The 24,895-nt window shown below is 37.4% G+C and overlaps 1 protein-coding gene across 14 annotated transcripts in view; it reads left to right on the top strand.

Annotated features, from left to right (window-relative positions):
* DOCK9 (dedicator of cytokinesis 9) overlaps positions 1-24,895 on the top strand; it is a 352,890-nt gene that overhangs the window by 272,090 nt on the left and 55,905 nt on the right. For 8 of the 14 annotated variants that reach the window (XM_072622068.1, XM_072622059.1, XM_072622061.1 and 5 more), the window contains exons 34-38: positions 2,901-3,034; positions 7,516-7,630; positions 13,180-13,246; positions 14,994-15,041; positions 18,318-18,454. In XM_072622068.1, coding sequence (XP_072478169.1) covers positions 2,901-3,034; positions 7,516-7,630; positions 13,180-13,246; positions 14,994-15,041; positions 18,318-18,454 — 501 coding nt within the window. Of the gene's footprint in view, positions 1-2,900; positions 3,035-7,515; positions 7,631-13,179; positions 13,247-14,993; positions 15,042-18,317; positions 18,455-19,136; positions 19,181-24,895 lie in introns of all 14 variants that reach the window. The other 6 variants (XM_072622057.1, XM_072622065.1, XM_072622060.1 and 3 more) reach the window with 2 other exon arrangements.

The following is a 24,895-nucleotide window of genomic DNA, read 5'->3' on the forward strand; positions in this document are numbered from 1 at the left end:
TGTCCATTGCTCTACCTAGTTACCTCACACCTCCTAGTGTCTAACTTACAGTGTTGTGAATAAGGTTGGCTGCTATTTATTAAGCATGGGAGAAGACTTGGTATGATGGAAAGAGCTTTGCCCTTGGAATCAACTGACCTAGGTTCCAGTGCCACTTCAGATACTTCCTAGCTATTTGCCCTTGGACAAGTTCATTTTTCTCATCTACAAAAAGTGATGACGAGGGATTGGCATCGGGAAGGGGATTTTCATCACTTTGGTTCTAATTCCCCAGGGTTACTACACTACAAAAAGCATTTGCAGCATTTATGTGTAAGCTGATGTTACCTATCAAGGATGAGGAATCTGCAGGCGTGAGGCCACATGTGACCTTCTAGGTCCTCAGGTGCAGCCTTTTGACAGAATCCAAGTTTTATAGAACAAATTCTTTTATTAAGGGGATTTGTTCTGTGAGGTTTGGATTCAGTCAAAGGGCTGGACTTGAGTTCCTAGACCATGTGGCCTTGAGGCCCCTGGTTCCCCACTCCTGAAATTTCTAAACAATATCCGGAAACACTGGGCGCTACCATTCAGCACTGTACTTAAGTCTCAGGGGTAGCTCAAATTAAATGCTGGTGCCTGAACATTTATGAGGCACCTCCTATGGTGCCAGTCACTGTACTAAATGCTGGGGATACAGAGACAGGTAAAAGATAGTCTTCCAAAGAGTCTAATGGGAGATATCCTGCCAACAATTATACAAACAAGCATGCATGGGATAAATTGGAGATAATCAACCGAGGGAAGGCCCTGGGAAAGGTTTGTGACACTGCCTCTTCACTGAGGCATAAGACTTTGCTAGGAGTTACTTTTAACATGTTCATTGTTTTGTCATAAACCAATTAATTAAGAAATGCCACAAATATGTGAGTTGGTAGAAAGTTGGGCCTGAATCCAGAGCTGATTCTACCCCTTCCCACTTCCGTTGCAAAAAGCCAGAATGCAGGTAGGTGAGAGTGCTTCAGTCCCATGAACAGCTGTTAGACCTATTGAATTCCAAATGGTCGGTCCCTTCCCAGGTAGTCAGTAACCTAATCCCAGTTACTGTGGCTTCAAATTAATAATGTGTACCTAAGGCTGCTGCCTACATTTGCAAGACTGCAGTGCCAAAAAAGCATTGGATGCCATCTGCAAAACCAAATGTCAGTCATTTCTGGTTTATTGCAGGCATAATTGTTAAAGTACAATCATATAAGCTTATGGCATGTTAATCTGTGGTTTTAGTGACCTTTGGATGGTGGAAATACTGCTTTGCATCAGGCAGTGACCCTAACTCCTTATGACCATCAAAGAGAAGTGGAAATACTAATTATGCCTCCAGAGGCATATTTTTTTCACAACAGTCCCATAATTTCGTGCTCCAAGCAGCATGATGTCACTAACAGAAGAATATTAGATTTGGAACCAGGACCTAGCCTGTTACTTATGTGATCTTTTGCAAGTCATCCTCCTTCCAGGAGCTTAGCATCCTCATTGGTAAAATAAGGGAGTTTCTGGGCTTCCAGTATTTTAAGGGCTATCATGTGGAAAGCTGGTTGTTCAGTTTATGAACAGTTCATGTTGTTTTTATGAACTGTTTATGAACTGAACTCTATGAACAGCTCAGTGAATGGAGTGTTGGATTTGAAGTCAGAAGGAAGAGTTTAAATTCTGCCTCAGACACTTACAAGCTGTAGGTGGGCAAATTTCTTAGCCACTGTCTGCCTCAGTTTCCTTATATGTAAAATGGGGATAATTGGAGCATTTATTTGCCTAATAATGCTGTTACGAGGACCAAATGAGATTGCGTACGGAAAGCATTTTGCAAGCCTCGTTGTTTGATCATCAATCATGTTCGACTCTCCATGACCCCATTTGGGGTTTCCTTGGCAAAGATACTGGAGTGGTTTGCCATTCCTTCTCCAGCTCATTTTAGAGATGAGGAAACTGGGGCAAACAGGGTTAAGTGATCAGCCCAGCACCATACAGCTAATAAGTGTCTGAGGACAGACCTGAACTCGGCATGATGAGTCTTCCCAGGTCCACTCTATGCATCATGGTACCACCTGTCTACCCATTGGAAATCTTAAAGTGCCATAAAATGCTGCTTATTTTCATTGTTTTGGTATCGTTCTGCTTGGCCACATGATTCAGAAATGGGAATAGTGGGTGAAAATTGTTAGGACAGAATTAGGCTTAACATAAAAAACTTCCTAACAATTAGAAACCATCCAAAAGTAGAATGTGTTGCATCAGGAAGTTGTGGGTTCCCTCTCATTACTCAAAAAATTGATAATTTTTTTGATGACTATTTGAAGATTTTGAGGAAGGAATTTCAATAGATGTCTGGACCGGGCCAGATGGTCACCAAGGTCTCATCTAACTTTGATTTTAGGACAAAGCGATCTCTAAGGTCCCTGCCATTGTAAATCAGTCCTGTAGTGCAGTTCCTAAGACTTTCATGGGTTCTTAATTCTTTTGACTGTTGTGTAATATGACAACATGGAGACTTATTTGTTTTTTTTATTGTGGTTGCTACGGGTAAAGGTACATTTTATCTTCTTTGGGGAAAAACAAAAACAGAGCAAAAAGAAAACCAATTAGTTCCACTTGAGGAGTGCTGAATGTCTAGAGTAGTGCAGCCTCTTTGGGGTGTTTGGGATCAAGGTTACTGTGTATATGAAGTCATACTTTCCATGCGTGCACGCTTTTTAATCCCCAAGCTGATACTGATTGCCTGAATTTTAGAAGGTTGAGTAGTTGAATAAAATGCACGAGCCAACTTCCTAATGGAAATAATAGCAGAGTTTTTAAAAATTGCAGTATGTAGCTATATATTTAACATTTATTCCCTATTTTTTCTTTACAAAAAATTTTTTTAGCATCACCCTATACCACATCAACACCAAATATCAATAGTGTGCGAAATGCTGATTCAAGAGGCTCTCTCGTCAGCACCGATTCTGTGAACAGTCTTCCAGAAAGGAACATTGAGAAGACCAACTCGCTCGACAAGGTAGTTTGTTTTTTCATGTCTCTTATAGTTCTTCATCATGTGATTGGATTTAATTCAAGGTCATGAACATTTGCCTCAATAAAGCCTAGCCATTTACCAAAAGGAAATGGGCCTGGGAACTTTGACCTGCTGCATCTCTGCCCTGGGCTGCTTTGTCCCTTTTTAAGCATCCTGGTGGCCCCCTCTTTCTCATCTGATCGCCTTAGCCCACTCAGAACTCCTGAGTTCTAGGACAGACTTCTTACCCTGGTATTTCAGGTTTTGCTACCCTTCTTCTCTTCTAGTTTCCTTAAAAATCTGTCAAGAGCAGTCAAATTGGGCAAAGATTTCCTAATCTTATCCTGTCATTTGCCTCCTCCATTCTTTCATTCAGGTCACCCTGTAATATTTCCATATACTCTTTCAATTTCTGCTTTTTAAAATCTTCCATTTTCTCTTGAGGCCTAGCTCAGCTGTCACTTCTTTTCATGAAGGCTTTCCTGATTTTCAGACTTCTTCCTTTCCGCTGACAGTGACTTCTCTCCTCTCATGGCTTTGTCTAGAGCTTTCCTTTGCCTTTATAGAAACTTACCTGCCATCATTCTTCGCTGTCTACATCGCCCTCTCCCTCCATTAGATTACTAGTTCCTTTAATGCAGACACTGTCAGTTTTTTCTCCTTTGTCTCCATAGAGCTTCACACATAGTAAGCCTCTAATGAATGCTTTTTGAGCGCAGTCAGGCCTCCCAAATTCCTCTCCTGAGTTTCTGGTTGTCCTTTGTTATTTTCTTAAGGTTTCTTTATCTCCGGAAGCCCCACTACCCCTTCTCCCAGACTATTCTCTGTCTTGTTCCATTATCCTTGAAAAATATTCACTAAACAGCTGATCTGTCAGGTTGAAGTTGATTCTGTGCAGTATTCTATATCTATGCCTACAGATCACCTGCACACGGTCACGTCTGGAGCCTGTTTACCTCCTGTCAGCCACCTACAAAGGCCCACATTAGACCCTTTATCTCGTCCTCCTTTTTCAAAGTTCATGCCCTCTCTGGGGCCCGCCTCATATCTCCCTTTGAATAGCTACAATTCTTAGCTCACTTGCAGTCACTGAGTCCAGTGACTAATCACATTTTTTACCTGGATCAAGTTACTAATTCTGCCCACTCTCTCAGCTTCTCTTTGATGACAGATACATCACTAAGGTAACCAACCACCAGGGGGGTATTTATTGCCTGGTGGTTACCTGCTGTATTCTAGAAATTGATTATTATGTTTTATAATAATTGTGAAAATGCATTATATAAGCAGTAAGAATAATAATCAGTCCAGAAACATTTATTAAATGCCTACAACTGTGAAAGGCAATGCGTCAGGTGTTGGGGATACATACATATATTTATATATATATGTAAAATAGATATGAGATAATTTGAGGGAAAAATCTATAGCAACTAATGGGATCAGGAGAGGCTTCATACAGAAGACGGTACTTAAGCTGAGCTTTGAATGAAACAAGGAATAGCAGGCATCCTACTGAAAGGAAGAAAGATGGTAGAAAAGAGAAAGCTCCCCTTGTAATCATGATACCATAAGGAGTTCGTATGATTTTCTACAAAGAATGGAGAAAACACCATAGCTGTTGCCTTAGTTATCCCCAAAGAACCCAGAATTAATAATAATGAGAACAAAAATGTATCTTTTGGAAAGATACACACACACACACACACACACACACATATATATACAACATATGTACATATATGCTTATATATACACATTATATATGTCATTTCATGTAAACTTCAGAACAACTCTGTGAAATAGGGGCTATTATTATTTCCATTTTACAGATGATGAAACTGAGGCTTGAGAAGTTAAAAGACTTGCCCAGGGTCACACAGCTAATGAGTGTCCAAAACAGCATATGAACTCACATCTCCCTGACTCCCAGTCCAAAACACTAGCCTCTGTACTACTTAGCTGCCTAATTAAATCCAGAGAGGAGAATTGACTTCTCCCACTTTATAGGGAATGATTCAAGGGCAGAACCTAGTTAAAATGGTCTTCTTCCTAGCTTCCATTTCAGTCCTCTTTTCCGGAAATAACCAAGGCTTAGACTTTTTGATGCTCTGTAGAAAAGCCTAAAAAATGTTGAATGGCACCTCAAAACAAATGTGGTCAGTCTTGTTATCAGCACTGCAGTGCGAATATTGGAAAATTTTATCATTCTTATTTTTTTTTAATCCCCAAGTCATAAGCATATCTTCTAATACCATTTCAGCTCTATTCATTCCATAGAGAGTCACTATTTCTCCAGGACTTGAAAAATGCCCTCCTTCCTCAGCAAGTAACATTTGTAATCTCACTTTATGTTTCAGTAGCTGACTCTTCTTAGACTTAGGAGAATGCCATCTTGTAGAGGTGGAGGCCTCTTGGTGATAGAATCTCATGACATGTGTTTAACCTTTCCCCTTGAACCTAACATGCCTTCGTGTGATAGAGGGAGAAGCTTCTCAGAAGGCATTCCGCTTATGTCACGCGCAGCCCTGGAGAGGAGGAAGAGAGCTGCCAGTCAGACAAGAGAAATCGGGTCACCATGGACTTTTCCCTCCTGACAGTCCCGCTTTTGCCAGAGGACCCCTTGCATGCCGCACTTCCGTTGCCTTTGCAAGAAGTACTTGGTTTTGTAGCTGTCCAAGTGTGAGGCTGATGTTTGGAGTGATAACGCTAGCAGGACATTTTTGCCACAAACTTGCACCAGGTTTTTTCTTCCTGGAAAAATAAAATCATTATAATAATAATAGCTTGCACTTATGTACCAATTTAATGTAATTTAATATTTCAATAATAATTTTATTAATATCAGTTTTAATATAATTTAATTCACAACAATTTCAATTAATATCAGTAATTTAAGTAATATCAACTTATTAATTAATACATTGATATTTAATATAATATACTTATAAATCAGTGGAATTACATATTATTTCTTACTTATAAGAAATAATATATTTAATTATAGTACTTTAATAATAATGTAAATGCAAATTGCTTTACCAAATTACCACATTGGATCCTCATAACAGCCCTGTGAAGGGAGTGAGAATATCATTATTACCATCCTACCCACCATTCCATCCACCATTTTATCCATCATTTTTATCGATCATTTCACAGATGAGGAAACCAGGACTTGGAAAAGTAAAATGACTTGCCATGGTTAAAACATCAAGTAATTGTCTAACGTAGGATTTTAAATCAAGTATTCCTGACTCCCAAGTGCAGCACTCTCTCTACTGTGCCCACCTTACTGCTTCTCAATCTAAATTATGTGAAGGGCATGAGACATGAACTTCATTGCAGCCCTTTTCCTTTGCTTCACTGTGGCATGGGGGTGACCCAGGATCCTTTGCATATTGGAAAGTTGGCTGCCGGGGGATGAATATTTGGGTCCACAGTAATTCATGAAACCAGCGACTGATGGGCTGCAGTCTGCTTGAGCAAAGAGAGTGTCCACGTTGATGGAATCACAGATCTTTCAAAGTCTTAGTAAGAATAGTATTAGCTACAAATCGAAAATATGATCTAAAATGCAACTTATCTCTAACACTGAATAAATAAAACATGCTCTTTTTTTGAACTGATGTTTTTGGGAGAGGAAAAATTGATTTTCTACTGAAATACCTTATAGGTATTTGCTTAATTTGTTTTTAAAACATGGACTAAATATTCTTACGTCTTTTTAAATGCATGTTCTTTATTTACTGCTGCTCTGTGGCAAAACTGAACTAGCTAGTCACTACTAGTTAGCTTTCTGACAAATCGTGTTTGGACATTTGCAGTGTTCAGATAAGCTGATGATGGAAGGGCCTCATCAGTTTAGGCTGTATCTGGTGTTGCTTGGCTTAGCTATCTATCTACTAGGTACCTGCAGGCTCTTTTCTGCTGTGAGAACCCTCCATTGATAACTCCCGACTTGCAGTGACTTGCTTGCAGAGACATCTGCCTGCTAAGACACGAGCAACACCATTGGTTTGGTTTGTTTTCTTTATTTTTGCTGTCTCCCATGAGTGTCTTCCTTAGAGTAGTTTTTAGTTTTTCAATATTGTTTCTCCATCATCTCTTCAGCATATTGCTCATGGGACACCCTCTTTTGCATGATATTTCATTATTTTTAAAGGTCTACATCAATAGGCTGTGGCAACATTGAACCCTGAGGCTTGGGTGTGCCTGTTTTTTCCCTCCCTTTAGAAATCCATGGAGAAATAATGGCTGTGGCTACTTTGGAACAGCCCTTGTTTGTGGTGGGGGCAGAGGTGGGAAAGGTGTGCCTGTACCAGAAATATTGTAGTGAGGCATTACTTATACCTGGAGTATCCCAGGTTCAGTAACTCCCTCAGTTTTGAGAACCTTTCTTTTTCAAGGTCATTAAAAAAAATGGAATTGACATACTATTTTTCCCTTGAAATTAATAAAACCATTCCCTATTTTTTTTTCAGCACCAGCAGAGTGGTACCTTAGGGAGCTCGGTAGTCCGCTGTGACAAACTTGACCAGTCAGAGATTAAGAGTCTTCTCATGTGCTTCCTATACATCTTAAAGAGCATGTCTGATGGTAGGTAAACAACAGATTCCATTTTAGTTCATTCATTTTATAGGATGAGAAAATGAGGGAAAAAAATGAGAAATATGTTGAAATAAATGAGAATTTTCAATTGAAGTCATCTTTCCTTCTTGTGTAATTTGTGTTACTTCTTTTTCTTTTCTTTGTTTTTTCAAGTGGAAATAAATTAGAAGCTACAGAAGAATTCAATTTCCTGTAGATCATCTCAACCAGAAATTTAATTAATAGCTTTTTTTTTTTTTTTAAATCCTAAAAGATAGGATTTACCTTTTCCAATAGGGAGAATATCAATTACCCTTTTTTGTCTAAAATGAAATATTACTTACAGTAGTGACTTATATCAGTACTGGTACTTATAGTAATGGTGGTACTTTTATCTGTACTTAAATTGTAATTTCCAGGCCTGTATCTGTTAATTAATAGAGCAGAGAATGTGAATCAGGTCAGCTTGAAACAATGTCTTCATTTACAGGCAATCCTTCTAAGTAATTCTTTGGAAATGTGCAGTAAATTAAGATGATGTAAATCTGATCTGATGCTATCCCCCTCACCATCCAGTGACGATAGCTGGGGGTGCGGGGGGCAGGGGATGAAGAGGGTATGGTCTTGATCCTCAAGTTTTGAAATACATAATCACAAGTGCTGTAGTCAACTGTAAAAGATACGCATCTATAGTATAAAGCATCTAGAGAAAGCTAGGTGTGCCACACACTTTGGGGGAACATTCCCATTGGCCCTTCCTCTCATGGTAAAAGCCAAAGAGAATGCTGTCCTAGAGTGTGATGGCCCACCTGGTCCATGCTGTATACACACCAATGGGTATTGAACATAAGCTTTCTAAAATGTGTACCAGTTAGACAAAGAGGTCACTTAGGGCTCTAAGACACCTCAAAAATTATTTATTCAAATATCCACAGATGAAATGGAGACCCAGGGCATTAAAATAAGGAAGGGAAATGATTATACATTGAGTACTCAGGGAAAAGAGTCATAAGATCTTAGAACAGGAAAGCATTTTATAGGTTTCTTTTTTCCTCTTGCTTACTCTCAAATGAGAAAACCGAGTCTTGGAGGGGCGAGGCAGTATGATAGTGCTGAGGTGTACACCCAGATCTCCAGATTCCTGTCTTCAGGGCTTTTTTTGGGTGTTGTTGTATTACATTACTTCCTACATGGTTTAAATTTCTATTTCATATCAGAGTGTTTAGTATAAAGTTCTTACCATATACTTCAGAATTTCTGCTATGTTTTCAGTTCAGTGAATCAGCAGATAAAGCAATCTCCATCAGGGTCCTGGAATTCAGAAGGGCCTGTTTGAGAAGATTATTAGGGAGACTTAGGGCCCCTCAATGCGTTTGTGAAAATTTTTTTTTGTATTGCAAATTTCCCTGTAGCAAACATAAACATGAGATCAAGTTTTAATTATCCTAATGCTTTCAAAGCATCATCTAAATGAGATATTTGTAAAGTGCTTATCACTGTGCTTGGCATATAGTAGGTACTATTTAAATTCCCCTCCATTCAAAGCAGAAAGCTTATTCATATTCTGAAACTGTCATCTCAGTGGTTGGTATTAGCAGTGACAGTCTACTGTTAATGCAATGTATGTCTACTTTTAAAATCCTGAATGAAAGTTTATGCTTGCTGAATTTTCCATTCCATAATCCCCCATCACTTTACTTTTTCTCATTGTAAAAAGCTACAAATGGCTAGCTTACATGTGGCCAGACTCAGAGTTTTGAATTGGTGTTAAATTCAATATAGGAAATATATATATTTTTAAAAGCTCTGTGTTTAAGGCACTAAGGTAGAAAACAAAGATGAATAACAGGGTCTCCCTGCTTCTAAGGGATTTACAGTCTGAGAGGAGAGATGTAGTCATTTACATACAATTCTTAATACAGATAGTGAAGTGCCATCAGCACACAGAGGAGAAAGATATAAATTTCCATTTAATGATGCATAGAAGGCTGTCTAGAAGATATGTCATTTGATCAAGTCCTTGGAAGAAGGATAGGATTTCAGCAGGAAAGATGGAGGGAAAGGTCTTCCCAGACATTTGAGCAGGGCCTTGAAAGGAGAACATTTCAGCAACTAAGATGGAAGGAAAGGGCCTTCCCAGAAAAAGGAGTAGTATGAAAAAAAAGGTTCAGAAAATTATCAGAAATGGTGGGACTTGACTGGAGTCTGACAAGTTACTCGGTTTGGCTAAAGTACTCCTTTATGTAAGGGAATGGTGTAAGATAAGGTTGAAGAGATGGTTACAGGCAGGTTCTAGAGAGACTTGAAGACCAGTCTAAGGAATCTGGGCTCAATCTGAGAAACAGTGAGGAGCCATTAAAGGTTTTTGGACAATAGTATTAAAATAAATATGGCGGTGATACATGATGGATTAGAAGCTGGAGATACAGATTAAGAAGGTATTGCAATAATTCAAGTGAGAAATAATTGGGAACTGAATGGAAGTTGTGGCTTATATTTGAGAGATATCTTGGAAACAACAACAATAATAATGGAATTTATAAAGCACTTAGAGGCTTGGAAAACCCATAGCATGAATTATCTCATTCAATATTGTAGTATAATTCAGCCTTTTCATCTTTGTAACAGCTAAGGTATTCCTACACATGCTGTTATCTCCATTTTACAAGTTAAATAATGTGTTTTTTGTTACTCAACTTGTAAGTAAGTAGGAACAGATTTTTTTAATTAAAATTTATTTCAATTAAGGATTAACTTTCATTTCTTTCCACTCCCCCATCCCCCACTTTACTAGCAGGGAAAAAATCCTTGTAGCAAATAGCAAATATTTGTAGCAAATATGTAGCAAATCCCCACATTAGTCATGTCCAGAAATGAAAGGTAGTTTAACGTATAAAAAGTTCAAGGAGACATAATTTCTGGGTAATTAATCATTTGTTAATTGCAGCCAACGAGTAATTATTAGAAGGATTAATGCTTTGGCTGTCTTTAGTGAACCAAAGATGGATCATGGCAGCTTCTTAACGCTTATATGCCCTTGGAAGGGTGCGTATTCCTGACAGCAATCAGCTCTGTTTGGTGAGAAATTAACGAGAGAATGAATATTGTGATGACAGGTGGACCTATTCTAATGAGAGGCTGGGGGCCATGACTCTGATCACTCAGGTCTGTCTCACTAGAATACAGTGGACCAGATTCAAAGCAGATTAGATTTTCTTTGTAAGATTTTTGCTAATAGAGTGGACAACAACTCTACCTAGAGAAGATGGTCTAAGTGAGGTAAATTTGAGGTAAGGTCAATGATCTCCTTGAAAGACTGGACTTTGAATGGGGAAATAGGAAAAAAGGATAAAACCCTGGATCTCCTCAGTAGTTGGTTATTTAATATAAGAAAGAAATATTTATTTTTCTCATTAGGATTGGAATTTGGGTTTTTTCTGACTACAAATTCAGTCCTTTATCTACGATAACGTAATGCTTGTCAGTGTAAAAAATGTGTAGGAGTTAATAGTGTTGTTGAATGAGTATTGTGAAAAGGAAAGCATCAAAGAGGGCTTCCAGGGTTTAAGTACAGCTGATGTGGAAAAAGATGAGGCTGTGTCATACACTGGAGGGGCAGCTAGATGGCACAGTAGATAGAGTGCTGGACCTGGAACTCAGAAGACTCATTTTCCTGAGTTCAAATCTTGCCTCAGACACTTACTACCTGTGTGACCCTGGGCAAGTCACTTAACCTTTATTTGCCTCATTTTCCTCAGCTTAAAATGGGGATAATAGTAGCCCTTATCTCATGGGATTGATGTAAGGATCAAGTGAGATAATAACTGTAAAACGCTTAACACAGTGTCTGGCACATAGTAGGTGCTATGTAAATGTTGGCTACCATTATTATTTATTTCTTCCTCATTGGAAGTTTTCATGAAAAGGATGAATGATGAGATTTTTCTTTAGATAGATGGACAGACAACTACTGACATCTCTGACATTCCTATTTCCTATCTCTTCCCCTCATGCACAAGCTTAGTTGGGTGTATTCATTCTCCCTTCCTTCTAACACCTTAATCTTTGTGCCAACAGGTTAAGTTTATGCATGTTCTGACTGGGAAAAGGGGATGGGGATGAGGCTGTGGGTCCAGGAGCCAAGGAGAAGCCTTGCCCACAGCAGATCTGGAGGCAGACTGATTTTAGTGCATTTGCAGAATTGTCATTGGTTAAGTGGTCAATTGAAATTGTTCTAAGTCAAGAGCTACTTATATATGACTACCAAGGGAATCGTTAAAGAGATTGACCTCTATTTTTGCATTGGATGCTTCCTTGGAGGAAAAAATAAACAAACAAACTGTGTATGGAAAAAAATACTTGCAAATCAAATTATATTATATCGAATTTTTACTTTTACATTTGATTATTATATTTGATTTTTGAAACATGCTTCCATAGGAAAAAAAATGAGTCCATATAACTAATAAAAATTACCCATTTTTAATTTCATAATCACTTCAGCAAACATTCCACAAAATGTGTGATGTTTGCATCTTTGTCATGCAAAGCCTCTCTAAAGAAGTAATGCATTGGGTGATCAGTCTATGTGACTGGACCTGCTTAAACACACAGAAAAAATGGACCAAATCTGCAGTTCTCATAAAATGTTCTCTCTGACTTTGAGATCTGTGAATCTTTCTGTAGCTGTACGTACCCTTCCAGGTATTTAACAGAGACTCCATTTGGGAAGGCCATGCCGAGTTCCTAATGCTCTCTTATGAGTAAAGGTCTTGTCCCTTGTTACTTTAAGTGGAGTTTCTCAGCTATCAATTAATTGTTTTTAACCTTGCAGAAAAAGTACTGTAGAAGAGAATCGTTAGTCAAGAAAATGTTTGTATATGTGTATAATGTGCATACATAGAATTAGGTGTGACATGTTGAATACTTAAATAATTTGTGATTTCATCCTTCCTGGTATTCTCCAGCACACTTCTCAAACCCTTTATGCCTTTTTGCAAAGAAGTGAGCCATACTTTCATTTTTACTTAAGTTGACTCAGTTTCACTTAAAACTCAATAATCTTCAAGAATTGTTGCAACTGAAAGCATCATCCCCTTTTGGCCAACCTGGTTGTAAGGATTCCTGAACTTAGCTAGGATTGGCCCTGTAGAACAAATCTTCTGTCCGTTCTAACTGGAGTAGGACCTATCTGAGAAGATTTAAGAATCCAGCTTCACCTCCATGCCAAGAAGCATCAAAACAGGGTTTGGGTGGAAATGTAGCAATTGTTTTAAATGTTATGGTCACTCTAAAGTCCAGAGCTTTTAAACAACAGATTTTCCAAACAAATAATGAGTTGAGATATTTGTTACATGCAATTCCATTAATCTCTTCAAGCTTAATTTTCTTTATCTGTAGAATGAAGAAACTCATCTAACCATGCTCCAGTATTCCTTCACTCTAAGGTCTTTATATAGATGGCTATATAGATGAGTTACTCTAGATGCTGAGAATGAAGTGAAAAGGGTCATATGAGTAAATTGCTTTTTCTGACTAACAATATTTTCATTTTCTAGATGCTTTATTTACATATTGGAACAAGGCTTCAACATCTGAACTTATGGATTTTTTCACAATATCCGAGTGAGTGGTTTCAGTTTTTCTCTGAGGTTGAAAATCATGCCCATACTAAGCTATTCTGAATTGCATGAATATTCAAATAAACTACCAAGGACGTATGAAGAAAGATGCTCTCCACCTGCAGAGAAAGAATTGATATATGTAACTATGTATTGTTGGCCTCCTCTAGTACCAGGTTTAGGAGGGAGGGAGTGAAATAGCTTGGAACTCAAATGTAATGAAAATAAATTAATATAATATAATAAATATAATGAAAAAAAAAGAAAACTGTGTCCATTAGCCATTGGGATCATAGTGTAGTCAACTCTTGATCCTAACAGAGATGAAAACAGATATACAAGGTATATTTTGTTTTGAAGTATAAGTATTGACTCATCCTTGGACACATGCCTACATCCTCAATCATTATTCTGTAACTGCTCTGACCTTGGTCCCTCCCTGTGATCTCTGACCCAGTAGGCAGAGGAAAAAACAGGGAGTCCACAAAGTATGGACAAATTAAAAGAGGGCTATATTTTGAGTCAGAGGACCTGAGTTCAAATTCAAATAACTGTATTACTTTGGGAAAAATCACATAACCTTATTAGTTTTTTGTATGTTGAGTCTCATGAAAATTAGATGGACCAAATGAGGATATAGGATAGAAAAATTACTGACTTTTGGGGATGCAATATTAAGAAAAAGAATTGTGTGTTTAAATGAATTATTCATTTTATCTAATTTTGCCTTCCCAAGCTGTTTCCAACTCCTCTTCCAGCATATTTTCTCTTTACTTTTAAGTAGTGCCTCCTATTTAAATGTACCCTGTGAATATCACAAGCAGAAATTTGATTCACTCCCTCAGCTGGATTAATAATACAATTGACACGTAATTGAGATTCAGAAAAATGCCTGTGGGAATCCATTGGATAATTCCTTTTAAATTTCTCCTATCAGATAAATAATTGATACTTTAGAAATATTTTGCTCGCCATTTTCACCTGAGCTTATTTAAAACTAGGGCAACGCAGACATTTGAACCAAAGAGGAGTTCGTTCTCCCTATGTGATTGTCAGTTGTGCTCTTTTTTACTCAACTTCTTTGTCTGTAAAGTAATACTTGCATCTCCTGCCCCATAGAGTTATTGGAAGGAAAGAGCTTTGTAAACCATAAAATGCTATATAATTTATAAGATATTATGACAAGGAAATAGGTGAGGAAACTTTAGACACTCAATAAGGTGTTCTAGGCCAAGCAATTTTCAGAAAATGTCTACACTCCTATGAGATATTGCTTATGACTGGCAAGAATTTACATTTGGTTTAGTGGAAAGTACATTGGATTTAGGATCATTCTACGGCCTGTGCTTAAGTCACTTTCCCTATAGTTCTATGTGACTTACATGACCATGAGCAAGGCTTTCAGTTCTCTGGACTTCATTTTTCTCATTTGGGAAAAGGGAATAATTATACCCAATAATTATACCTCATAGGACGATGATGAACAAAGTACTTATTTGCCGTATACATGTGAACCACAGTTATCTTTAATTTTTATCCTGCTAGTAGTCTATTGTAGCCACAAACCAAATGAGCCTTTTGTCAAAAGTAGGGAGATAATAGGTTTAGACCCTTTAGAAGACTTATGATAGCTGGGACAAAAGGATAGTAGTAGAATATAAAGTTATTGGAAAAAATCATGTAGAATTCATTCATCATTGTTAATATTGTAATTAGGTGTTTAAAATAATTTTCCAAATTATCTTTTATAGAGTGTGCTTACATCAGTTCCAGTACATGGGAAAAAGATATATAGCAAGGTACTGTGTGGAATTTTAATTTGTAATGTTATTCGGTAATGACAGTTTTCTTCTCTTGTCCACCCTCCCACTCATCTACTCCCTTTCTCATTTGTGTTAAGTGTATCTGAGTATATGGAAATTGTCACTCTGTGATGCTTGACAATTGAAAGTGTCATAATTTACTATGATGAGAGTTGGCAGGTATTTTACTTGTCTCTACAAAAATTTATAAGGATCTTTCGCCTACATTTAGGCTACTTATTACCTAATAGATAATGCCTCAAATCTTCCTGTCTTCTGGAGAACTTTTTATCGGTCTATCTGCATATATCTAATACTTCCAAGCTTCTGTCTTTACTTTCCTGCCTTTTTCCTCATTCCTCACCCTTTTGCCCTCTCCTTCTCCCACCAAACTCCTTTCTATTCCGTTTAGTTTCAAAATCTGTCAACTCTGTACCTGTTCTCAACCACAAAAACACACATTTCTGATCACTTCTCTCCTTTCTTTGGTGCACCCAGATTATTGAACACATATCATTCTCTAGGTATTTGGATCTACCTCTTGAGACTTTAAGTAAAATTGAAAGTATCACCTTCTTTGGAATAATCCAAAAACAATTGTTCCTGGACCCTTATTTGACCAAAACACTGTCCTGAGTACAGCCATACTTTTCCTAATGTCAGTAATTGGTTTTGTGAACAATGTTGTGCAAAACAAGAGTACAATTCCAAGTTAATTCCGTGGGGACAGTGTTTATGCACACATGGTTAGCATAAGTAGACTCTTGTTTAGAGAAGCTAGCACTGTTGGGCACCAAGATCATTGCCAGCAATCCAAATTACGCCTTGGGTAGATGATATTACCGCAAGTTTCATGACTTTATGGTGACATCCAGTTATAATATGTTAATGTGTTATTAAATTACACTAGCTAAGACACTCTCATATTGGAATGTGTCTGTACTCAAATTGTTAGTGCCATCCTGTTCAATCTGTATCTGTTTGGTCCTGTGTTCAAAAAGAGCTAAAATTTACTTGGTTGATACATTGATAGCAAATATATCTTCAAAACTGAAAACAAATTAATTAAAATAAAATAAAGAAATACTAAAATATGTATATATATATATATATCTTCCTTTGGAAAGAGTCACCCAAACCACATCTGTTCTTGTACTTCTTCCATTTTGCTCAATTATCTGTGTTCAGTTTTTCCGTGTTTTGAGTTGTTCCAGTTTCTATCGGGTGACATCCTTGACATGGGGGGGGTGACACTTTTGTTGCGCACTTCTCACTTACTCTGTATATTTTTGAACAGTTTGAATATAAACTCATATTCAAGATTTAAAGAAAGACTTCCAAATGTATTGACTCACTGAGAGATTCCCCTCCTCTCTCTTACGGTATTACAGATAGATTTCTATACACCAATAGCTATATAAAGGGGGAAGTGATACTTAATACTACATCCAACTTGAATGTGAAAAAATCGTCTTCTTGGGTTTATGTTAGTCTCTCTTCAGAATATTTTTAAGCTTCTCTGGTTTGTGTTTTATGTTAACATGCATGAATTTAAAGGGATATAATTTGAATAGAAATATGTAGCTATAACTTTTTTTCCTATAATCTTTTTTTCCAAAAAAATCTAGGATGTTGATTTATAGTAATTGTGTGTTAGGTTTAATTCTGCTTAAACTGTTCTAACCTGTTATCGTGTTTAAAGCACAGTAGTTATTTAACCTAGATTTTTAAATGCAAAATGCATTTGAATATATACTGGGTGTTTCTTATGCTCTTGGCTTTTCGTTGCCATCTTTTAAGTCTCTGGAATTTTTTCTTATGGAAATGAGTGATTAGTATATTTTATAACATCACAGCACAGTTGTGACAGAACTCTAAGGGTCTCTCTTTGGGTATTTTTTCAGAGAGACTCAGGTCTTTCTGACTCCAGACCTGGTACTTTATCCATTACACCACCTAGCTGCTCTACTGTTGGACTTGATGGCCTCTAACATCCCCATTTAATTCTTGGATCCTGTGACTTACTTCATATTTCAGTCTTTCATGAATGTGTTACATGTTAGGACAGAAAGTTTAAAATAGTGACCAGGAAAGGATGTGGGTCCTAGAAACTGCACAGAAATTCTTGGGATTGGGAAATGTGAAAGTCCTTTTCTTCCTTCAGTGGGTGGAAAGTTATTCATTTTATAAACAATGCAAAAAACTCATTTCTGACAAGAGTTTAATACGCACCCAGTGATATATGCCTATATGTACGTGTGCTTGATGTACCAGCATTAAAATGAGAACGATAGAGGGGAGGATCGTAAAATAATGTTGTTGAATTATGTTCAGTGTGGAATGTTATGTTATGCTGCACTTGATAGTAAAATCCCGTTCAGCTTCTTCTGCATGTTAAAAATGCTGAACCAGGATTTCGACTTTAAGTGCTTTAACGAGGTCTTGGTCATGTATGATAGCCACTGTTCCTACTATGCTTCCTTCCTAAGTTTGTCACATTGGAATCCCTCAGTAGCATGTTTTGTCTGAAGATGTAAATGCATGGTCTGTTATACCACACAGAATAACACAGTGAGGAAAAAAAAAGGTTGGCAATGGGATGTTTATAATTCCGGCACTGATTTTCGTTTTTTCATGAGCTCTGGTGATGGTACACTATAGGAAGGTAGTCTGTTCTGATTGCTAACACAGACCACTTTTCTCTTTTCTTTACTTGATTGCTGACAAGTTTAACAAAGTGTATGGCTCTTCTCCCTTCCTGCCTGGGTAAGAAATGGGTGTAAAGATGACCTCATCTAATCCACCTTTCACTGCATGTTTGCTTTCTGTCTCTTACATTATACTAGTTTCCAGTTTTATTTCTTTTCCTTCCTTTCTTTGTTTTGTCCTTCAGTTTCCTGGATAAGCCAAAGAAGTTAGGGCTATTTGGGTACTTGTCAAAAATGTGAATCTCTGGTATCACATTTAGCTGTGACCCTCTTTTAAAAAAATACTTAATGAAATTTATATTAACAGGCTATGGCTACTATTTAAAGGATATTAGCTTTGGCTTTCATTAATGCTTTTTTTTGAGGGGGGTCAGAAATTTTGCTGTGATATTTTGTGAAGTGGCTGCCTCTTGTTTTTGCTTTCCACAATACAACAGATAGGCTGCATTTACAAATGCCTCGCCTGCCTCTGTTTGTGCCATAACCGCTTCACTAATGCTCCCTCCCCTCTCTGCGGTGTAACAAGTCTAACTTTTGCTTCTGTCCCATTTCACCCATACTGCAGGAACCAGGAGGGGTTGGGACCCATAGTTCATGATCGAAAGTCTCAGACATTGCCTGTTTCCCGTAACAGAACAGGAATGATGCATGCCAGATTGCAGCAGCTGAGCAGCCTGGATAACTCTCTCACATTTAACCACAGTAAGTTCCATGACGTGCCATCGTAACAGCCAACCATCTCATCCTGCACATCAGAGGGGAGAGCCCCAGGCCACACCAGAGCACACGTCACAAAATTAATTCTCTTTCCAGGTCAAAGCAAATGGGGATGAAGAGAGAGAGAGAGAAAGAGAAAGAGAGCTCATGGCACAACCACCTCCCCCCTTTTTTTTTCAGTAATGAAATCAGCATGTGGCAATGACACAATGTGGAACATGGTCAGTTATGGCAATTAATCACCAGGAATCAAACACCTCTCCACCATACTCCCCCTCTGTTTAAAAACAAAAGAGAGAGAGAGAGTCATAAAATGACTTTATCAGCTTCTCTTGTCTTTAAAATCCATGTCTGAAATCTTTAGTCCCAGCAGTTGACTTGGATTTGTGTTCCAAAAGAGGAATTCAGTGTTGTACTTTTAAACTTTTTGTTAAGGACCAATTTTGATTGGAGAGGCAGAGAACATCTGGTGGGATCTCTGCCTTTTCCTTCCCTCCCTGACAAAATGCATGTAATTGATCATGTTTCCACATTCTGACATTTCTGCCAGGAGAAAAAAAAAATGTATTTTAATCCTTAAAACTGCTATGAGTACATAAAACCCATGAATCAATTTCTGTAGATGTGGAAAAGCGCCCAATAACGAAGTGACTTTTTCTGTTTTCAGTGTGAGAAAGATATCAAGTGTGCTTGGAATTTCTGTAGACAATGGTAAGATTAAATCAGGTTGAAGTTGGCTTCTAAGACTGCTTCACTTGTAAACAGAAACTTTTTTTTTTTGTTCTTGTTCATCTTGCCTTCCTAACTATGGGGCTTTCTAACTTCAGAATAGAGACTCTACCAATATATGGGGGGAGGTGTGCTTGATTGATGGTGTTTGTATATATATATATATATATTATCCCTAGAAACTTAAGTTTTTCAGACACATTCATAGTTCCCATAGAAGAAACCCTAAACTCTGCCTACCATCCAGCATGACAAAGACTAATACAGACATCTATAATCAATGCCATTCATGTTAGGGGTGTGACCCACAGGTTGCTCCATTTCCTCTGAGAGCATGACTCCAATTAAGGTTCAGTACTAGGACAAGTTTCACATGTTAATGAAAAATACTCTCTCTAGTTCATGGTTATTTCTAATGGCGAGGACTCCATTTGCTGTGGTTTTCATGCTGATGTCTTAACACAGGCTAAGAGTAAAGAGAACATTGTCAACTCTGTTTATTCACCACTACTCAAATTTATGACAACCCTTTGTAAGGGGGAGGAGATATGGAGAATAACAAAAATCCCTACTCTTGTACTCCAGCAGAGTTAAAATGCCTTTAATACAGCCTGAACCATGGTGAAATCGTAAGCTAAATCTCAAATTCTCTTGTATCAATATTATGCCAGTGTGTCAAAAAACGAATTAAGAAACATCAAAAATCCAAGTTTGATGTTCTGCTTTCCTATAGAATGGTCATTAATGCCATGTCTTAAGGCTGTAATAATTTGTATTGTCACACACTTAATATCTGTTAGGGATTGATGATTCCAGCCCTGAAGACAGAGGAATTAAGTTTCTTTTAAAAAATCCATAACACAAAGTTCCTTGCCTCTGTACTTCCTTCCTATTTAGAAAACAGAAACTGAATCTCACAAAGACTAGAAACCTGCTAGACTGTCTTCACCTAAGTAGCTGTATTTGATCAAGTCAACAAACACTACCTAACAGTTCACCCTGCACCGGACATTGTGCTAATCGTTAGCAGTATGAAAAGAAAAGACAAAAGTCCCTGCTTTCTAGGAGCTCAGGTCAGATGGGGGAGACAACATTCAAACAATGCTGTACAAACAAGATTTATGCAGGATAGATTTGGGATCATCTCAGAGGGAAGGCTAGTGCCTTAATTAGCTGAGACATGAAGGAAGCTAGCAGGCAAAGATACGTCATGCAGACTAATTCCTTCATTTAATAATTTGTGATTAATGCTTGAAGGGTCAACATGGCATGGTGGAGGGAGCTGGTCTTAGAAGTCAGTATAGGGTTCAAGCCTTGCCTATGACTGCTACAGACTGTGTAACCCCAGGCAAGTGACTTAACCTCACAGCCTGAGGGAACTCTCTCAGACTGTTAGTTACAGAGCAGGGACCAATCTGAATTGGAAGAAAGCATCTTCTGTATCACTGAAATCACAGGTCTGGTCCTTCTTCAAAAAAAAATTATTAAACTCTGGGGTGCCTTTATAAAAATGAGGAAAACAACCTTGAGATTTTATAGCTTAAGAAACACAGGAGACAAAAGTACAAATGGCACATATAGAAAACAAAACGTTATTTAAAAAAATTCATTAGTATTTTATTTTTTCCAATTGTAAAAACAATTTTCAACATTCATTTTTTGAAAGATTTTGAGTTCCAAATTTTTCTCCCTCTCCCATTCCCAAGATGGCAGATCTGATGTAGGTTATACATCAAACAAAACATGCGTAAACAGTCCCATCACACTCCACCACAAAATAAAAGAACTCTTCTGCTTAGAAGCACATCCAGGGACCAGTGCTTGAATCTGAGCTTCCAGAAATCAAGTCAATTTCAGGTGTTCTTAGTTACCAGGAGAATAGGTCCTCATCCTCTAAACCTGTCCACAGGTGGCCGAAGGAGAAGGTAGAGGTCAACTCACTGTCGTTTTTTTTTTTTAAAGACCACAGCTGTCAGGTCTTTACTGACTGTTACAGATAGTTGGTCATTTTACAGGAGTGACCAGTCTGGTTTTTCTCTGAATGGCTGGGTCTCTGAAAATCTCGTGGATCAGGTTAATTTGCCTCAAGGAGGTCAGGCATCCTCTTACTAGATAGTGAAAAAGCCAGCTGAAAGAGACTTTGTTTAGGCAGAAAGTTACAGGGTTTTTGAGAAGACTGAATGTACCGCTACACTCACTGTCCTTGAGCCTGAATACTTTATAACCTGAAATCAGAATAAATTCAGAGGACAAAGGAATGTATAGCTGTTAAATAATTTATGTTAAAGCTATACAGAAAGGCTCTTTTTCAAATTGACTAACATTTCAGGCTTATCGATATGAGTATTTATTTTGTTTCTTAATATAAATTGATGTAAAATTTGTTAGTATCTTATTTACAGTGGAAAAAAAAACTTGTACCTTTCCCCTATCCCAAGTCTGATTTTAGACTGGTGCTTTACCTGATGCTTGATAAATAACACAGAGCTGGTTTTGTTTAGTCTTAGCCTGGGTGCCTTTTTTTCTCTAGCATCTGTTCATTCAAATATAACTGTTACTTCTTGCAAATAATTGTGCCTCCATCTCAAATTCAGCTGTTCATCTTCTACTTTCTAGTTCTGATATTTTCAAGTGGTTGCAATTTTCCTCTAAATTTTTATTCTCCAAATCAGCTCAGCCCACAAGAAGAATATAACATGTATATGTATATGTATATACATATATATATGTGTGTGTGTGTGTGTGCACGCACAAGCGCGTGTATAGGTATATGTCAGACCTGAAGCACTCTGTCCACGATTATGTGCTGGGAAGGTTTGTAACCATGTTTTTCTAGGAAAACCATACTTGTTTGATAACTAATGCAGTACCTTCTATTGGACCAGTCAAAAAAGATAAAGACAAGGAGAGTTCTTTATTCTGTCATGATAGGTTTGCCAGGTATATGTGGGAATCTGGATTTGACAGAGGGGAAAATTATTCACGTTACCAAAGAGACCCCCTTACTCCTCTGTGTACCATCTTGGATAGGGACAATAGGAGAGGCCTCTGTAAACTTTAAAGTGGCCACCAGGTAGCAGCAGAGGACTGCAAAAAACTATTAATTCATGCCCAAGTCAGAGCAGATTCACTACATTTGCAGATGACTCCTGCAGGTACGTTACTTTGCTCCAATATTTGAGCGAGAAATAATGTGAATTAAAAGTATGTATGTACATCATAGGTATTATAGGTTAAAGTGGGAAGAGAAGAGGGAGGTCACCTAGTTCAACCCACTCATTTTTCCATAAGAGAAAATTAAGAGATATATTCCTTTAATCCAATAAACTTGAATTCTGCAAATAAGCTTATAGAGAACGCCACGATTCCCTTCTGAGATATTTCCAGGGCATATAAAAAGTTAATGTGGATGATATTAACATATTTACTATCATTTTCTCATGTAAATAATAATGATAACAAAGTAGCGAGGTGGTCTAGTCCATCATGGAGTCAGGAGGACCTGAGTTCAAATGAGGCCTCAGATACTTACTTAGCTGTGTGACTCTGAGTAAGTCACTTAACCCTATTTGCTCAGTTTCCATATCTCCAAAATGGGCTGGAGAAGGAAATCGTTCTTTTCCCAAGAAAATCCCAGATGGGGTCACAAAGAGTGGAAGATGACTGAAAACAACAGATGGTAACAATATACTGTTACTACTAATAGTTAGCAGTTACAGTTTCAGGTTACTTCATTGGATCCTCACAACAACTTTGTGAGGTAGGTAACTATTATTATTTCCACTTAATAGATGAGGGAAACTGAGAGAGAGGTCGGATCTGAACTCAGGTCTTTTTGACTCCAGGTAACATTATCCATTTCACCTAGACGTCTCTAAGTTAATCGATGGATCTGTGCCAAATGGCATAATTGAAGTCATGAGAGAGGAATACACAACCTTTTCTGTAAGAAAAATCTTCACTTAGTTTAGAGAAAAATGAATGCACATGTGAACATTAATATACTATGTAAAATATGTCATTTTTTTGCTATGCATAATATTAAATGTTTTAATTTCATCTAGACCTATAGATACAATCTCTTTGTATAAATATAGTTATTTCGATCTCAAGGACCTAGTATTATAAACATTATATAATACAGAAAAACATTTTGAGAAGTTTGCTAAGACTGAGATTGATGGAATTTAAAAATTGATTCCAAAAAAGGCTTAGCAAATTGATGCATAAAATGTTTTAGCAATTTGACGATCCATTTCAATTAGGTCTTTTAAAAATATATTGAAAGGGGTCTATTTTTGGAAGATGCCTAATGAGTTTTTCTATAAGCTTAAATTTTTTATTTTACAGTATATATCATACCCCATGTCATTTGCATACATAAGCCTCCAGATCAGGAATATAATCACCGTTAGGTGTCCTGTAGGGACAGCAAGTAGACATAGTGTTCTTATCTCAGAGTATGCCTTCACTTTAGCCTTCTGGAAATCACCTTTCTTGTCATTTGACGCAAATTTGTTTTTTCATGTACAAGTTAGAGAAAAAAAGGACGAGTTGATATTGATTGTCAACTTGAATACATATTCTCAATGACCTTCTCTATCAACCATTTAGGTGTAAAGAAAAAGTATTCGTGATGCTCTGTCTTTTAACAGTAAAAAGGCAGGAAAGAGGAATCTTACATGACTGTTAAAGTTAGATCACAGTGTCATAGTGATAGAAGCGTGTCAGTTAAGACATTGCAGTTAGAGATTGCTTATGGGAAATCTGTGTTATGGGTACTTCCTTCAGTAAGTGACTGTATGCTATTTAAAAGATGCTTTTGTAGATGATAAAATTCTAGATTCAGTGATAAAAAGGACCTCAGAAGTCATCCAGTTTAACCCTATCATTTTAAAGATGAGAAAATTGAGACCCAGGTAGGTTAAGGCACTTGCTATAAAAGCTATAAAGGTGGGAAGTGGCAGAGCTGGGATTTGCTCCCGTTTCCTCCTACTCCAAATCTAATGCTTCTACTGCTTGAAAATCTAGTTTCAGAAAAAGCTATAGGATGCTTCAAAAGGATATGAATAGTTAGAGTTGTTTTCCCTCCCAGATGCTTTGATTAGGAAAGTCCCTTGGTTATAGATAGTGAGTTACAGAAAAAAATGATCTAGGTACATTTAGCTTTTTGCTAATGGAATGGAGCCAGGTAGATAGTTTGAGACTCAGAATGAGTTAGGAAAACACACACACACACACACATAATATACATATATATGTATGTGTGTATATGTGTATATGTATATGTATATGTGTGTATTTACACATACATGTATGTATATATGTATATCCTTTTTGTTTCTCCCCCTTGCCCTCTGGCTCATGGCAATAATTTGCTAATGAAGCAACAATACCCAGCTTCTGCTGTTTCTTTTTGCCTGTGTATTCAGAGCAATCTTGGTTATGGATTTAATTCTCTGGTAAAATAGGTAAGATATATGTATGTGTATTATGTAGTACATAATACCTACATACATATACCTATTAGAATGCATGTACATATAGACAAAGGAGACTAGAGACCTTAAAACAGTGGTCAACAACCTCTTGTATCCATGCCACCAAAGATTATGCTTGGGCCAGTGGTCAGTATCATATCTGATTCTCTGTGATCTGCAAGGATTATAAGAATCAACAAATAGCCTATTTGCCAAA

This window comes from Notamacropus eugenii, chromosome 6 (genome assembly GCF_028372415.1).
Source record: "Notamacropus eugenii isolate mMacEug1 chromosome 6, mMacEug1.pri_v2, whole genome shotgun sequence".
Lineage (NCBI taxonomy): Eukaryota > Metazoa > Chordata > Mammalia > Diprotodontia > Macropodidae > Notamacropus > Notamacropus eugenii.